At 46.9% G+C, this 18,629-nt stretch overlaps 1 protein-coding gene across 4 annotated transcripts in view; it reads right to left on the minus strand.

Annotated features, from left to right (window-relative positions):
* The window catches only part of ITGB3BP (integrin subunit beta 3 binding protein), a 317,465-nt gene that overhangs the window by 89,644 nt on the left and 209,192 nt on the right, over nucleotides 1–18,629 (minus strand). For all 4 annotated transcript variants that reach the window (XM_086953560.1, XM_086953548.1, XM_086953554.1 and 1 more), the window contains one exon: nucleotides 332–410. In XM_086953560.1, coding sequence (XP_086809686.1) covers nucleotides 332–410 — 79 coding nt within the window. The remainder of the gene's footprint in view (nucleotides 1–331; nucleotides 411–18,629) is intronic.

Below are 18,629 nucleotides of genomic sequence, written 5' to 3' on the forward strand. Positions count from 1 at the left end.
TGTGTCTGCACAGCATGAGGAGTCTGTAGCTTTTCATTGATACATCTCACTGAGCATCGCAACAGAGGCAAGCACGAGGCTTTCATGTCGCCTCCTAACAATCATTTGAACGGAGTCACGAAATCCTGAATGATTTTACTAATCGCAAGAGGGATTTAGTTAATAGAAAAAAATGCATTTAGGGTCTGCAACCCTGTGATTGAGATTGTTGGGTTTTACGAGTCCGAAAGGGTTTTGTACATCATGCCCCAAATCATTTCTTGAAAAAGTGTGTTTAATTTAACTGTTTAACAAAAACAAATTGAAGTCACATTATTACACAAATACAGACCTGCAGACTCGTAAGATTTTTTCTCATTTTTATGAAGCTCGCCAGGGACTTATCTGCTCGGGAATGTAACGCCATGAAGCTGCGGACAAAAAAAAAATGTTTAACTAAAGATGATATGTCAAAGACCAAACCCTTAACTTGAATTGCGATTTTTTTCCTTCACAAACTCATAAAACTGCATTGAATGTATCATCACTCTCCTCAGTCGTATTTTCAGACTACGCAGCCGCTATATTCTATCTGACCTCTAACTCTGTTATTGGTGTTGTAAACGTGCACAGCAGGTCGTGCCCTTTGCCTAATTCTTGTTTGTAAATCCCGGGGCTAATGAAGGGCCGGGCTGACGGGTTTAAAATAGCTCTTAGCGCTCCCAGACTGAGTGTGCATTGCTGTGGTCAGTCCAAGCGCTGGGACAAGAGCCATTTTGAAAGAAGCGTTATGGCCGGTGGCAGTGTTCATGAGGGGGCGAGCAGTTGCTGCTGTGTGCAGCATTCCTGAGCAGCAACAGGTGGCTCCTTAGAAACGTCAGGGCCAGTGGACTGCACGAGACGCCGTCCAGAGAACCCTACGGCGCACATACAAGGTGCGTGCTGACGTGTTAATGTGCTACATATGCATTTAATGCGGGGCTGCTCCTCCCCAGTAATGGATCTCTGTGCACGTGACACACCCATGTGCCACCGAAGAATAGAAGCATGTCGGCTTCTGTCGCGTCAGAGCGCACTACATGTACAGCTTATTTGGCACACGCCGGACTCGGGCAATTTGACTTCCTTGTGAGCCCTGACATGCCGGGCCAGCACTTCCGTTAATAAACCGCCATGCCCCGCACTATTTAACAAAATTAATGATACACAAAGAAAGAAATCCCTAACTTCAGAGTAGGCTTCCAAGGAGTACATCTTGAAGGAAGCCCGATTAAGAAAGTATGATACTGTACTGTGTGGGAATGAATGAATGTCTTATCCAGTAAAGGACGCAAGCCTGATTTCTCCCATGCTAAAAGGACATTGTGATGTACCGGTACTTGTCATGGCACTTTTCAAGGCCCAGGCATGCACCATGTGTTCAGCTTTACAATAAGTTGTGTGCCATCTGCAGCATCCACCCCAGCTCTCGAGCACGCCGCAAAGGACTACCCACGCACGGAGCTCTGTAACACACGTCTTTATTTTTCGGCATGCAACCGTTAACTGAATGTACTGCATCATAGACATTATTGACCAGGCACACCCAAGTACCTCCCAACTGATTAGGTACACTTGTAAGGAGTCCACCGTGGACCACAAGGGTCCTACTGCACATGAACACACAATGACGGAGGAAAGCAATATAAAAACATCCTGCTCAAGTGAAAGTAGAACACATTGGGACGCAACATGACATCTTATTTGGCAGCTGCAACGAAGCACTGCGGACTGACCAGAGGGCAGATCCATGCACCTGCAAGACGGTGGAGCAGTGAAAGGTGTGGCCTGCTCTGGGCACCAGGAGAGCTCACGCAGTGGGAAGCAGCAGGTCCTAGCACCACGCAAGGGACAGACTTTCTAAGACAAGTACACAACCTGCTCTCATCCACAGCACTGGAGATAAAGCCGAAGAGGGAACAGCGTGCGCAGGAAATTCAGTGTGGATCAATGCCTTTACATGTGGCTACTGGATGTAGAAGAGACTTGCCTTAGCAACAGGGTAACTTCCACCTGGCACCCGGATAAATGTAGGCTTGAGGGCTGAACAAGGAGCTTCACTTGCTTAGGCTTCTAAGATGTCGGGCAAATATCGACAGGCCAGCACCAATCAGAATGTCACACTGGGACATAGACCGTGGCGCCAGCCAGAAGAGGAAGACGGGGCAGGTGTAAGCAGTGATGGGTTTTCGAAGGACACATTACCCTTAAAACAGGAATTATGTGCTTGAGCTACACGGCCATTGAATGATGAAAGGATTCCTCATACTGAAAACCTAAACCATGGAGAACAGCAGCTCTACATGAAAGACAGCGTTCAGCCCATTTCCAGACACAGCAATAACTGAGAGAAGGAATCACTTCTCAGTCACATAATGTTAGTTGTTGTGATGGGGCCTGCAGAACAGGCAAGGCTTGGTGCTTGAAATTAAGCAATCCAAGTAGCCTGGGCTCTAAAATGAGAGATACATGGACCCTAACATGCATTAGTAACGCGGAGGGTAGTCGCCATGCTGAACACATTTATTTCGAAAACACCGTCTTAATAACCATCAAGAAAACACACATCTGAGCGGGCATTGATGCGTAATAAAGTTACACCCAGAAATGCCATCAATATATTTTAAGAAAAACAGGAGCTTAAAACAAAGACAATAAATCTACTTTATGGTCCCCGGCCACACAGGCAGGATAGGATTACCAGCTTCCCTTCCCTATTAGGGCCACCCACATGCCGCCGGTCACTCTCATCTCTGAGTGTGGCGGTGACAGCTACAACAGGTGCCCTCTCTTCACAGCATGTTGTGTGGTAAACCACAGAGAGTGCTTGAGAAAACTGAAACTCCCATCTATCCTCTCCACTTTCTCTCCTCCTAAGAGTTGAAAGGTTCTGTCCCATCATCTGAAGAGGCATCAAGGGCTCAGAGGAGCCCCAGTGCAAGCTTCCCATTGGCGGTGGCCCTGGAAAGGGAGTGCGGTGGAAGAGCACGTGATGTGAAGAAGCAACGGGGAGCCCTGCCTGCGCACTGGAGCCAGAAGAAGAGTGTCGAAGACTAGATCACTAACACCAAAGGAACCTACACGCTGAAGCCCTGAAGAAGGGAATATGAAAGATTGCGCTCTCTTCTCTGCGTGTGGCCCTTCAGACATGTTCATACTGAGGGACATCCCATGAACTGCCCACACAGAGGAAAACAAAATGGAACCACATCACAGCAGCTTTAATCACTTGATCATGTTGTATGATACGACCCTTGAATAAAGTACAATGGAGGTCCGAAATGCATAGGGGCTAATTCGCACGTTTGGATTAATATTGGCATAACAATTGTGTGAAAAAAGAAATCACATTCAACAATAAATGAGGACTTCCAATAAGTAAAATTTAACGTGTAAATTAATTTATGGTCAAAGAAGAGAGACCTTCGAAGAATTCATGGAAAATTGCGTTTCCAAATATTGATTACAACAAGCAACAAATTTCACACCCATGGCTGTCTGTTTGGTGGACTGTTAGTCATTCGGATTCTAGCTCATTAACTGTATTCACAGACTAAATCTAATTATTTTTTGGGTTTACAAACGCTGACCACTAAAAATAACTATAATGTGGCAGCAACAAGCACATATAAAGACTTCAAGAACAGATATTTATTTAGTTTGGGTGTTTTATGTGAAGCCCTTGTGTTGCTTTGGGATACTTTTTAATGTTACAGGTTTCCAAAGTCAAAGAATCTTGCTGGATGGGGCGTAGGCGGTAGGATTTATCAGCGCCGGGAGTCCTGGCCTGATATTCTACAATAGCTCCCACCTTTTGTGTCAAGATCAGGTAAAGGCGGTCCGGAGCTGTTCAGTTTATGTGCTTTTCCTGATCCGCAGATAGTTTGGTTCTGCCCTTAGCATCGGCGTCAGTGTGGTTCACATGCACTCGCAAGATATTCCGCCATTGTTTCATCCTATACAACAATCATTGGCTAATGCGATTTACTGTTGATAAGCAATGGTTTCTCCAGTCTGGGGCACACTGTGGTACTGGTCCTGCACAGAGCCCCCTTGAATGTTGGCACTTCAAACTGTGAACGTTCCTGGCCTCACTTGTGGCCTCATGGTTGTTTTCCTTGGCTGCATGGCATCGGGAGGTCGTCGCCCTTGGTGAGGCAATTTCGGGTGGGTCAAGGGTAGTGTGCTGAGGCACCACAGGATTGAACAGGGTGGGCGGGGTGGAGTAAGACTCAATGGATCAGGGCTTCAAAGTGTCAAATGATTAAGTTTTGGGTTGGGAAAGTATAGGTTTGGCTAATGATGATAACAGGCGGAGTACGGGTGGGGCTTTATTGTTGAAGCAGTCCGCATGTTGGTCAATTGGATATGATCACACATGCCAATAATACCAAAATAAGTGGGAAACAACTAAATGTAGCTTTATTTTGCTTCGAAACTTCATCCACTTCAATGCACGTTTATGATGAAATTAACTTGAACAACATTACATTAAATTCCTGCTCTTTCGATTACACAGAATATATTTAAAAAGAACTTCGACAAGGGCATCAACACTGCCTATTGAATGGCGGGGTAACACCGAGGCACATGGCTGAAGATTGTAGTGAACACACTAGGAAGGCAGCACAAGTTCGGGCTTTCAAGCTTGGTAAATCGGCATCCACAAGAGGACTAACATCCAAGACCTCAAAGCGGCTCACATCCTGGACAATAAGTCAGCATTGGCAGTGGTGCCTATAACCAACCTAAAGCAATGTCGGTGAAAGGGAAAGAAAAGCCCTTTGAAAAGTGGGTAGATATCGGCCAAAGGACAAGGAATGGTACTTTTCATATAAAATATTTTAATTCAGAGTTAACAGAATTATGATAGTGTCTGCTGGAGGTTACAATAGGAATTACAGAGGGCTTTTTTAGGTCGAGCTTACTAGACAGTGCACGCCGTTTAGCTGCAAAAAAGATCGGGGGCTTACCAAGAACAGGGGTTTGAAGCTCACCCATTGCATAATAGTGGTTGGCAATGCATCACTATTTGATACGAAGACATACGCAAATAAGACATAGACGAATGGTCTTGACAGACTCCTGTACTTATTATACTTCAGAAATCCGTTAAAAGATTAACATTATTGTGTCACTGACTGTTAGGTTAAATGCATTTACAAATAATTAATGAAAATACTGTCACTCTTTAATTGCTAGCTTTCTACTGGATGGCTTTCCTTGTTTAGCCTGTCCATCTCACATTTGTCCCTCTCATGGAGTATAGCATCTTTACCATCTCTTTGGCTGGCTCACTTCTATTCTTCCTCTGCTCGCTTTTAGAGAACTACTTTTTCTTTTGGTTTAGGCACTCCACTAGAGTGCATGTGTTTTCCAGCTGTCTAAGTCCTGTGCTTTTCTCTCCCTTTCCACGTTTCTCCCTTATGCTTCTCCCCCACCCTCCACTTGTTCTCTCCCCTACCTAATCTGTTTAATAAAAAGAACAAAAACCACACACAGCACTTTCGCACTATGTTTTACAAGATTGTATTCGCGCTTAAAAAAAAAATGTGCCCCATTGTAGGAAACACGAGTCTTGAATGCATGTGCATGCATCTAAAATGACATACCAGCCGCATCGTAGCACTTTTTTTTAAGCCATGCTGCGCAGAAGCCATAATATTATACAGCATAATTAAAAATAAAAACATTGGCAAAGCTAATGGGTCTTGTAGGTCATAGAGTTGAGAACTATTGGCTATGCCAGTGCTTGCCTTGCATTGCATGATACCTTCTTTACACCTCCGTTCAAACTGGTTGCATTACTTAGTCTTGAAGGACTCGGGAAGGATACCTACAAGTTTATTGGAAGATGAAGTAGGCCATCAGTCTGATATTGTTATTAAATGAATTCTGCATTCGAAAAGTTAGTGGTCCAGAGCAAAGCAAATAACAGAATTCAAAAGCATCTCCAGACTGGGAGAGCAAGACATACCTCGAGTGTACGCTCCTGATCTGACTTCCCTCATAAGAGTCTTCACACAGCTCAAAGGCCATTTGTAAATGTGTTAATGCTACTATCTGTCTTGCAAGCACTGGTCAAGAATGAAAAAACAAGCATTTGCAATGCAATAGGTCTCGCATTTTCAAAAGCTGGAGCTATTGCCATTGAAATGACAATGCCTTTCATTTATGTGTTTGGAAAAGCTGCATGTGGAGCATTAACTCGCTCTTTGTACTTATAGTCCTCGCTTACGAAAAGGAAGGCGGGCAGTAAGAGAGGCCTAGTTACTGCCAGAGTTGCTTCTTGCAAGCAATGACTGCAAGTACAAAGTGCATGTTTACGCACCTCTTGCAGGTTTTTTAAACTACACAAATAAAAGGTATTAGTATTTACAATGTCAATAGCTCATACTCTCACAAATGCGAGACATTGCATTGCAAATGCTCGTTTTCTTACTGTGTAGTAGAACTACCCTTCGTGGAAAACAACAATCATGCCCCAACTAGCCCAATCTTCAGCACCCATCATTCACCCTTTTTCTGCAGTTTTACAAAGAGCGAACCCGACCCAAAGTTATTGCAGCGATTTACATAAGCACCAGTTATGTTACACAAGGACACATTCATTTTGGTAGGCTCGGGGAGATTAAATGATTTTCCCAGAATCACAGGATGTTGAGCCAACCTGTTGCCCCAGCTCCAAAGTCGGCAGCTCTGGCCTTTATGCCACATTGCTGCTGTGAAGAGAAAGCAGACCTATCACCAAACAAGTGGCTTGTTGCTAGAAGTAGCGTCACTGGGCCACAATTGCTGGTCATGCAAATGAACAGTGGTTCTCTTACTTGCTTTTTATCCCCGAGGTTTCACCCCTAAAGTTACCAGTTCAAAAATGGAAATCGGAGACAACTCTAAGCCTCTTATCATCATTTACTTTTAAATCAGGCGTTACAGCTTTGTGGCACAATGTCAACTGTGCTGAGTTTTAACACAACATTTAAGGTCTGATTTTAAAATGAACACAATTATGTGCACTAATTTCGTACTCTGTAATATTACACATGGTAAATGCTGGCACAGTGTGTGCGGTATTTACCAGACGAGGTATTACTTTATCAGATTGAATTTGGCACCACTGAGGGTTCGATAATTCAGTAATATTGTGAGATCTCCCCGAAGGACAAAAGCATGAATAACACATTTTAACTATTTCTATGGTATTCTAGATTTACAAATTGCTCCATCCAGCTCACTGAGACACCGTATAGCAAACCTTGTATGAACAACCAAGAGCCGTTTGGGAGCTGTAGTCCTGATCCACCTCAATTAATAAAACTGCACCGAAGTTCCACGTTACAATTATTTGCATATGGAAACCCCAAGGGCGGTCCAGGTAGCATAGAGTCAGCTGGTCTCCGTCTATTTAAATTAGGTGATCGTGTGAGGGCATGTGTTTAAAGAGTGTCCAACTAAGTCAGTTTTTCTTTTTGCGTGGATCAGAAGTACAGAGGAGATTCAGATTACAGACTTTTGTTTGCAAGGTTTAGAGACACTAGCCCTGCTTATTTCATGGCAGCCACTTCACGTGGAGCGTTCCAACTCTTTATTCGGAAACATCAGGTATTTTGAGAAAAACAAGGAATCATGTGAAAATGTGCAACTCGCATCTAAATACTATAAAGATCTCTGTGCCTTGTGCGTCATAGTAGAATACCGCAAAATGAAAGGGAATCATCTTGGACTCGCTGAAAAAGCGATACTACGCCTCGTCGGAGGTAGTAAGCGCTATATAAATAAAATACAATTGCATTGTGTGACAGGGTGGGGGTGTAAGAGGGGTTCACACACATTGCAGGAGCTCACCTTGGATTATGGCAGGGCCTAGGTTACACCCCTGAATCCCATGTTTAAAGGGTTAGCTGCAGCTCCCAGCCTGCCATGGTAACGCATGTGGCCAATTAACAGCATCAAAGTGAGAGACCGACTAGGAACGGGGTCTACCTTCCCAGGTGCAGTGCACAAACAATCAATCAATCAATCAATCAGTGACACTTATAAAGCGCGCTACATACCCGTGGGGTCTCAAGGCGCTGGGGGGGGGGGGGGGGGGGAGCCGCTACTGCTCGAACAGCCAGGTCTTCAGCTTCTTCCTGAAGGAGAGGTGGTCTTGGGTCAGGCGCAGGTCGGTCGGGAGGGAGTTCCAGGTCTTGGCGGCCAGGTGGGAGAAGGACCTTCCTCCTGTAGTCGCTCTTCGGATGCGGGGGACGGCGGCGAGGGCGTGGTTGGCTGATCGGAGGTGGCGTTTGGGAGCGTAGAAGTTGACTCGGCTGTTGAGGTAGCTCGGGCCTTGGTCGTGTAGGGCTTTGTGTGCGTGGGTGAGGAGGCGGAAGGTGATTCTTTTGTTGACGGGGAGCCAGTGAAGGTCTCGCAGATGTCCGGAGATGTGGCTGGTTCGTGGGATGTCGAGGATGAGTCTGGCTGAGGCGTTCTGGATCCGCTGGAGTCTCTTCTGGAGCTTGGCGGTGGTCCCGGCGTAGAGGGCGTTGCCGTAGTCCAGTCGGCTGGTGACGAGGGCCTGGGTGACGGTCTTCCTGGTCTCGGTGGGGATCCACCAGAAGATCTTCCGTAGCATGCGTAGGATGTTGAAGCATGCCGAGGAGACGTTGTTGACTTGCCTGGTCATGGAGAGGGAGGAGTCCAGGATGAAGCCCAGGTTGCGTGCATGGTCTGTCGGTTTGGGTGCGGTGCCCAGGGCGGGAGGCCACCAGGAGTCGTCCCAGGCGGAGGGAGAGGAGCCCAGGATGAGGACCTCCGTCTTGTCCGAGTTCAGTTTCAGGCGGCTGGTCGTCATCCACTCGGCTACCTCTTTCATCCCTTCGTGCAGGTTGGCTCTGGCGGCGGCGGGGTCGTTGGTCAGGGAGAGGATCAGCTGGGTGTCGTCGGCGTAGGAGATTATGCTGAGGTTGTGTTTGCGTACGATGGCCGCGAGGGGGCTCATGTAGACGTTGAAGAGGGTGGGGCTCAGAGATGATCCTTGGGGGACGCCGCAGATGACTTCGGTGGCCTCTGACTTGTACGGTGGTAGGCGGACTCTCTGTGTTCTCCCGTCGAGGAAGGAGGTGATCCACTCCAGCGCCTTGTCCTGGATTCCGACGTTGCTGAGGCGCCGTACTAGGGTGCGGTGGCAGACCGTGTCGAATGCCGCGGAGAGGTCTAGGAGGATGAGGGCCGCTGTTTCTCCATTGTCCATCAGGGCTCGGATGTCGTCGGTGGCGGCGATGAGGGCGGTCTCGGTGCTGTGGTTGGCTCGGAAGCCGGACTGTGAGGGGTCGAGGGATCCGTTCGTCTCGAGGAAAGCGGCCATCTGCTTGTTGACGGTCTTCTCGATGACTTTGGCTGGAAACGGGAGGAGCGAGATGGGGCGGTAATTCTTGAGGTCTCCGGGCTGCTGCAGGGGCTGGCAGGGACAGAATTTAGACGGCAACAAGTGTTTACCAGAGCGGGCAGTTATTTCAGGAATCTCCCTTAAAGACATTGACGAAAGGATCAATGAGAGAAGGCGGGAGGTGAAGAGGGCACACGAGGAACACCAAAGTATACATGTTGGAGGAAAAACGAGAGGCGGCCGGCAATATTGTTACAGCGACCTTCGTCCCCATGGCGTGAGTGCGCGCCAGCAGGAAGATCACCAGAGACAGACAGACAAACGGAGAGTGGTGTGTGCACATCACTTCCTGTTTTGCATAGTGTGATACTTTTGGCGCATGCGTATAACGTAAGTTAGTGAGCTTATGTTACTGCGCACTATTTCTTTTAAAAAACAATTAGCGTGACGAGATTGTAGTTAGGCTATGCTGCTTCCGTTTTAAACGGAAGTTACATATCGGATCAAAACCCAATAGTAAGCAGGCTAACAAAAAAAGTGAAAAGTTAACCAATGGCAAGCGGGGAGATATTATCCGGCACTAGACAAAGTTTCTGCACCCATATAGAATACTAAATTTCTCAGAGAGACAGCGCATGCAGCTGCCTAGTCGAGACCTAATAAGATGGTGTGTGCATGTACGACATGCAACCATTTGCAGTGTTTTTGGAAATGCAAAGCCCTAACAGTTTTGAGTGTGCGTGTGCTTGTGCACCCAGAAAGGCTGAGTGTATGGGCGCACACTCAATGCAGGTGTGACCAGCTGCATCTATCTTACAACAGAAAGTACAAACCTTACATGGCTATCCGAGCCACTTGCTGTCTTTTAAGAGTCCAGCAGCTGTCTATGTTTACAAACTAGTTGTTGTGCAGGGGAGGGGGGGGCTTCACATCTCATCTGTACACTGCTAACTCCTGGTGCATTCAAATACACTATGAGATTAGGTGACAGAAAAAAGGCGCTCAGTATGTTGCAAAGCAGATACACCGTAGAATTCGATGCTAAAAAGCCTAATGTATTAAATGGAGATGAGGAGTTATTTTCACACTTATGAATTCTGTAACAGTTAAAGTCCTCCCCACTTTACAGAATTTGTGATAAAACCTTTTGCAAATCAGACTGATTTTTAATTTTCAAATATGGGTTTCAGTTTTCACGACAACTGGAGAGGATAGAAAAAACATGTAATTTGGAGAAAGATATGATTGATTAATGCTCCAATTGAGATATTAATAATGTCGCATTAATTCTTTTAAAAAGGCCCTTTGCATTTGTGACTTAATTAAGTCAACTTTACAATGCGCACATGGGCTTACTTGTGCTAGATATGTACATTTTTAATTCCGATTTCAATGTCACAGGTGTTTAAAATTCAATTGTAGATTGTTACTTTGAGTACTAAGAAAATGAATGATGTGGTTCACCTACATGGGATTAATATGATCAGACAGCCAACATTTTTATTGTAAATAGTACAACATTGAATGTTGTCAGGAATGCATATCAATGTAATACAATTTAGGTTTTGTTTCTCTCGCTAATGAAGATGAGATGCAATTTTGTTTGAAGATGAATCTGTGCATGAAAAGATTGTAGAAAGTTGTAATCTTTTCTTTTATGGTTATTGGTGGTGTTATCAGGTGGTGTATTTAAGAGAAACTCAACATGGCGCTCATTATCATGATCAAAACACACACTATAGAAACCAATATGAACTCATGTCATAGCACAGATCAAACACTTTTTGCATTTAGCCAGCACCTTTCTTTGACTTGAAGAGGATTTATTGGATACATTTTTAAAATCTACAGTTTTAACGAACAATGTCACAGAAATTCACCAGTTGTAGTTATCTCAAGTTATTATATCTCGTGCCCTAAAATATCTATAACTCATGCCCCCGTCATGTACAGTGTTATCAATGATGTAATTTCAGATGTATCAATAATCTCATAGAACATGTCATGAGTGATGGAATATGGGGGCAATTAGCAGTGCATGACGAGATCGCGTGTTATAGTTCCTTTTGGCCACAAGATATCGTTGAGTTAACTATAACTGGTGAATTACAGTGGATTTGTTTGCTTAAAATGGTATGTTTTAATAGACATTTTTACATAACTATAATGCCACTTTAACTTTTTTTTTCTTTTCTGTGAAGTTCTATGTTTTTTGGGGTACAATAAAAAGTCCATCGTCATGCATGCGTGGGATTGGACACAGAGCCTGGATGTGGACCCCCCAACCCCCGCAGGCGCCCAACCCCCTGCCACTCACAGCCTTTGGCTGTGCGTGGCGAGGGGTTGTGCACAGGGCCTGGCCTCCATACTATGGGATTGTGCACAGGGCTTGGCCTCTGGGCAGGACTTGCTCCAGACACTGCGGGCATCCAACCACTCCCCCCGCGCATGGCCTTTAGCAGTGTGTGGTTGGGAAACCCCCCATGTATGTCCAACCCTAAGCTGCACACAGCCTTTGGGCAGTGTAGGGTTGGACTCGCACAGCTGACTATATGATGCAACAATATAAAGGGCCTCATTTTAAGTAAGGTAGACCTACTGACTTTGTCAAAGGGTCAGAACACTAAAATATAAAAATCAGGTACTATTGACTTTATCAAGCGGTCAACACATTATTGTATATAAAGCAGACCCCTTGTCTTTGTCAAATAGTCACCAATGATCACAATCAAATGTATATTTTATTAATTCACACAAGGTGATTGTCATAACATATTTTCAATAAAGTCTTGGAAAACAAATATTAATATGTCAGAGTCATTTTTTTAAAAACACTTTTTCAGGCCACAAAATGCAGCCAAGACCCAAACACTAGAAGTCCCCACACTCCAGCTGAAGAGCACACAGCCCCAGCTCAAACTGCTTTAAAACCAGCTTGTTTAGTATTTACTTTAGTTTCTTTCTTTTTTTAAATTAATGTTATTTTAGTTTGTGGAGGGGTGCATGCGGCACTGCCTTCCTGAGCCACTGAGGGAGCCTCAGATACTCCATCCCTTGGGCCGGACGGCAACAATAGCCAGAGGACTCCAAACACCAGGACACTGCAGTTCCCTGCCTGCAAGAGCCTGGGCAGGGAGAACTGCCGGAGATGTGGCAGGCAGGGAACACAAATTTGCTCCCGTCAGGTGGAAACACACAGATAGTGCTGGCTCTCACTGCACGGCGAAGGTTGCAGGCTGTAGAGCCAGCAGGGGCCATGTGCCTCATGCGCGGCCCCACTTCCAGCAATTGCTGTGTGAGTCCCGGGTGGAAACCAGTACCGCCCCCACAGCAATATTTAAATGTTTTGCTTCCCCAGGGGTGTGGTCCCCAGGGCATCTACAAGGTTCGGGGAACAGGGTCCACACCTCCCAATCCTAAAAATGAATGCATCACAGGGTATGGGGTCCTCTGGGACTCTACAAGGCACGCAGGGGGGTGGGGGATGCATGCCCCTGCTCCCCTAAAGATTAAGTCATGTTATCCCTGTGGGCCCTGGACCACCAATAAAAAAATATATAAAAAAAGAATTATATTAGCTTGATTTTCTTTTACTGTGGATCCCCCTGGTAAAATTATATATATATATGTAAGAAATAGTTTTTGGTCCCCTCACCAGGACTAGGGCGGGCGGCTGGTATCCTACCCTGCCCCACTTATATGTCTGTTTTTTACACTTATGTTCAGAACAGGAGACTGCAGCTTTGTTGATGTGGTAGTAACTAATCGGATCTTATTTCTAGATTTGTCGGCTCTGCAGATCTTTTGAGGAGTGAAATATATAAAAAAATGTAACCTTACTTTCTCAAAAACGACTCACTGGAATTACGCCAAATCACACTTTCTGGAGCAAGATCTAGCTTTTTGCCACATTTTGCGTAATTCCATTAAGGCGCTTTTGCGGTATCGCTGTTCAATTTTTCTATGGAAAATTACATGAAGAAAACGACTTGATGGACACTGCCCTTTTTCTAGGCCCGCTTGATAGATCGCCCTGCAACACTGGTCAGCCTCACTTCACGTACCGGTCACACACTGCCCTTGCTCCCTTCATCCATGAATGCGCTCATTCTTTAGCCTGTCCATGCATCCCTGCAAACATTTACTAGCCTAACCCCTTACGCTCCCCTTCTCCCACACTCAGTAGTGGCTGGTGACATTTAAAAGTGGTGAGACGTAAATGTTGGGTCGATTTCTGTATTGAGCAACATAAGCAAGCTTTATGGACAAACGTGGGGTCCAGGCTTGGTCATCCTCCAGAGAAACAATTGGATTTTTTTTACAAATGGTGCATTCTAAAAGCAAATTAATTTAGTGGTAAAGCAAGGCTTATAAAGCAGTGGGAACGTATAGTCTTGAAATATTAAACACATAAAAAACTGCCCTATATCTTGCTGCATTAATACGTCCAACGTTACTGTAATGTGCAAATCGTACGTGACAACTTTGGCCTGGGTCCTATACTCACATAGCTGCGAAGGCGGTACACAGCACAATCAGCCCCCATCGGTTCACCGGAGATGGGCGGCCACTCCAGCGCGGTGACTCTGCGGCGGAGGAAGTACAGGATGGGTGCATCAGTGGCCAAGGGGCCCCGGAAGTTAGGATTGGAAGGAGTAGTGAGCACCCTGGCCCGGGAGCGTATGCAGTCTCCGTCTGAGGACCCAGGTGAGGGGCTTGTGGAGGGCGGGTGTGGCCTGCCCGTGTTGAATTCATGAGTGGCCCATCAGGACAGCAGGGAATGGAGCAGAGAAGGCAGGCTCCACCGCTGCCGGGCCGGAATCCCGTCTCGTCTGAGGCATCTCGTGGTGCACCTGGAGGTCCGATCGCTGAGGCTCGTCAGAGTTCACTGTAAACACGGAGTGGGATCGGGGCCCTACACATGAGGTCAACCAGAGGAAGGAGTCTAGTGTGGCCACTCACAGTGGCAAAGCAAGCAGACAGCAGGAGTGCAAGCCCTCATCCCCAGCCTAGTGGAGGAGAGTGTGGTGCGAGGGTCAGTGATTAGACCTTCTGCGCCCTCACTCCTACTTGCTGGTCACTGGGGCATAGGCCTCGCAAGCCGGGCGAGCTAGGTCAGCACCAGGTGCATTTTGATATTGAGGGAGGAAGACTGGCCTTGGTGACCCCCAAACTGGGGTCCTGTGGTTGCGACAACGCAGCACTGCTGACGGACACTGGGAGGTGAGAGGCGAGCGAGAGAAGGGAGGGCTTGAACTGGGTGAGCCCCTGCTCTTGCTTATGAACCCAGAGATCGAAGAGGGACGAGGGCATGCAGTAGCAGCCTAATGCAGCGCACAAGCAGTGAACTGGCCCGTCCCTCAGCATTTCACACTGCTCCGTAGCTACCTGCGACGGTGGCCTACTCACAGATGTGTCATACCAGGAACCCTACAGCATAGACAAGTCATGCTGTGCAGGAGCTGTCTGCAGGTCCTCCTAGCTGAAGCGCCCTCCCTCGTTGCCCTGGGTTTGGAGCGGTGGAGGTGGAGACCCGGGACTACACTCCCAGATACAATACTACACGACCCCTGCAACGCTCGCCTACCAATCCGAGGCTCCACTACGGTACCCTTGACCAATCTGTACTGTGATACACCCCCAATACTGTGACCTAACCATCAGAACCCAACAGCCATGGCCATGTTCACCCACCGGTCAGCGAAAAAAGATTGATCAGTAAAAGACATGTTCGCCAAACCTACCATGAAGAAAGCCGAGACCGCTCCCGAACCAAGGGGACCAGAAACATCTCTAGAGGCCAACCGTGACGGGGAGGTCGAAGGAGATGAATCCCCCATCACCAAAACTTTCCTGGAGCAACAATTTGAATGTCTCAGAGGTGACATTGCTGAACTCAACCGGGAGATAGCCACTGACATCAAAGGAATACGGCAAGACGTCGAAGCTATGAACAAACAGATGACCTCGATGGAACAGACCCAAAATGCTAGGGAAGAGGAACTAGAGAGCCACCATCAGGAGATACTGGCAGTACGCAAACAGAACTCAGAGCTCCGATACCAGGTTGAAGATTTGGAGAATAAGGCTCAACGCTCCAATATTCGAATTAAAGGTGTCACTCTACAAGTTGTCACTGACAGCCTAAAAGACTTGGCTCCCTCCCTAAAAGACCAAGAGATTACCCTGGACGATACGCATCGAGCCAAGAGACCGCCCGCAGTGCCGGGCCAACCTCAGGATATCCTTACCTGCCTACATTATTACCGAAGGAGACCATCATGGCAGCAGAACGTGAATCGAATTTGAGGGTCACCGAATATGGTTATATTAAAACCTCTCTCTGATTACCCTGCAGTGACGCAGGGCACTCAGGCCACTTACAGATTGCCTGCAGACACAAAAGGTTTGATACAAATGGCGTCATCCCTTCCATCTCCAGTTCATATGGAGAGAGAAGGCCCGGATGATCGGCACAATAGAAGTGGCTCAGGAGTTACCATATATTTCAGATCTTCGACCAGAAGAACCTCCTGGGTCGCTTGCCCCGAACAGGGAGTTGAAGTCTCGGCTCATGTCACACCTCTCGACGGAGGAAGAAAACACTCAGCAAACCTACTGAGGCAGACAGCCGTGAAGAGCGATCGCGGTTACTCCAACTTCAACAGAAGGGCGACCAGCTGGACACCTCGGATGACCACTAATGAATGATGGAGAGGAACTAGCATTCCTTCATCCCAATGAACCTCCCTGCTGAGCCAGATGGGCATAATTACAGTCGACTCGACCAGACACACCCCTGCTCTACACAGATGATGCGTCTGGCGGAACTCCACTTTTTTGGCATCTAACTATAGCAGTGCTTGCCGGCGACATGGACCCCTTCTGCTGTTATTGAGTTTCTTGTTACTCCTATCTTAAGCTCCTACTTTTTTTCCTCTTTAATTACTCTTTCACTCCCAGAATGTCCACCCCTGTCTCACCAGCCCTTCCTGGGAGATTGGATGGGTATGAGGCGTATCAGAAGGGACAACTGTCTCCTCACATAAAAGCTATGGTAGTGTCTTTACTTTGCCTCAACGTCCGAGCCCTAATGCCTCTGCTAAGCGGCTAGCAGTCCTTTCATTTCTTAAAGACTCAAAATGTGATATCTGCATGTTGCAGGAAACCCACCTGCTACAAGGTGACTGGGAGAGACTACGATCTCGCTGGTTTGATCGGCTGTACTTCTCCTCCGAGGCTCCCAAAAAAAGGCGGGTGGCGATCTTGTTTGCGACCCACTTTGCAGGCAAGGCCGACCGAGTCTTCGCGGAAGACCCAGGCAGACTACTAGCATTGCAGGTTTCAATACAGGGGAAGGAGTAGTTTCCGTCCTGTAACTCCAGTGCTGTAGTAGGGGTATCTCTGTTATAGTCATAATCTAGTGAATAGTCCCGCCCATGTGCGTGGACCCCGGCAATCAAAAATATTCTCTTAAGTTGTCAAATCATGCAGAAACTGCAAAGACACTTAAGAGAGAATTTAAAGACAAATAATGCAGCCTATATCCACAGGCTACACTGTCCAGTACTTCAACTAGAAATTCCACCAAATAACACCACACAAAATACAGCCAGCCCAGTTTCTATCATAGAGAAACTTGCCTCCACCAGTAAAAGACTCTGGAATGATAGAGAGGAGGGCCTGGACAGACAAGCCCCATAGGCTGCCATTATGTGGCTTAAATAGGATACTGTGCCTTTAAGAGAGCTTTCTAGAACGTTCTCCCAGTATCCCAGAATGCATAGCAGGTCCCTCTACTTTCAGTTCTTATTGAAGGCGAAGCATGCCAGACCTGTCGCATTCTTTACATGAAGAAATATCTCCACCGGGGAGGAGGGCGGGCGCTTATGACTATAACAGAGATACCCCTACTACAGAACTGGAGTTACAGGACAGAAACTACTCCTTCTGTAGTAGGGGATCTCTGTGTATAGTCATAATCTAGTGAATAGAATGGCAAGCCCATCCCCACACCAAAGCGGCGGTGGAGAAAGAAAATAACGCCACTACTGTGCGAACAAATTCCGCAGCGAAGCTTGCCCAACCTGAGCGTCTGCCCTGGCGTCAGTGTCCAGGCAGTAATGCTCAGCAAAGGCATGGACCGACTTCCAAGTGGCTGCCTTGCAGATTTCAGCAATCGGCACGTTACGGAGCAAGGCCGTCGTGGCAGCTTTGCCCCTGGTGGAATGAGCCTTAGGCTTACCTCCTAAGGTCTTATTAGCTTTTTGGTAACACAATTGTATGCAGGACACAATCCACCTAGAGATGGACTGCTTAGAGGTAGCAAGACCCGTCCTGACTGATCCATAATTAATAAACAACTGGTCAGACCTACGAATATCTTTGGTTTTATCAAGATAAAATTTCAACACCCTCCTAACATCCAGGGAATGGAGAGACCTTTCCGCTGGAGACGAAGGGTTCTGAAAAAACGTAGGCAAAGTTATGGTCTGGTTGACATGAAAAGCAGAAATAACCTTGGGAAGAAATTTAGGGTGAGTACGCATAACAACCGTAGCAGCATGAAATACAGTATAAGGTTCAGTACAACACAACGCCTGAATTTCACTCACCCTGCGGGCCGATGTAATGGCCACGAGGAACGCCGCCTTCCAGGACAGGTGCTGCAACGAAGCCTTATGAATAGGTTCAAAAGGTTCCTTCATCAATCTGGACAGGGCCACATTCAATTCCCATGAAGGCGAAGGAAGCCTGACAGGAGGGAATACTTTCTTCAATCCTTCCAGAAAATCTTTGATCACAGGGATCTGGAAAAAGGAAGTCTGTGAAGGGCATTTCCTGTAGGCAGTCAATGCAGCAAGATGAACCTTAATGGAATGAACATTAAGGCCAGACTGCGCCAAATGTAAAAGGTAAGGAAGGATGACATCTTCCTTACAGGTCGTAGGGTCATAGTTCTTAGACTGGCACCAGATACAAAACCTCTTCCACTTGTAAGCATATGAAGTTCGAGTGGAAGGCCTCTTAGACTCCTTCAGTATGTCCATGCAATCCTCAGGCAGATTCAGATGGCCATATTGCACTATCTCAGGAGCCATGCCGCCAAACTCAAAGACGAGAGGTTGGGGTGTAACATCCGTCCCCCGAACTTCGTGAGAAGGTCCGGCCTGCACGGCAGCCAAATGTGAGGAAGGAGAGACCGGTGAAGGAGGTCCGTGAACCACCACTGCCTGGGCCACTC

Source organism: Lissotriton vulgaris, chromosome 1_1 (genome assembly GCF_964263255.1).
Source record: "Lissotriton vulgaris chromosome 1_1, aLisVul1.2, whole genome shotgun sequence".
Classification (NCBI taxonomy): Eukaryota; Metazoa; Chordata; class Amphibia; order Caudata; family Salamandridae; genus Lissotriton; species Lissotriton vulgaris.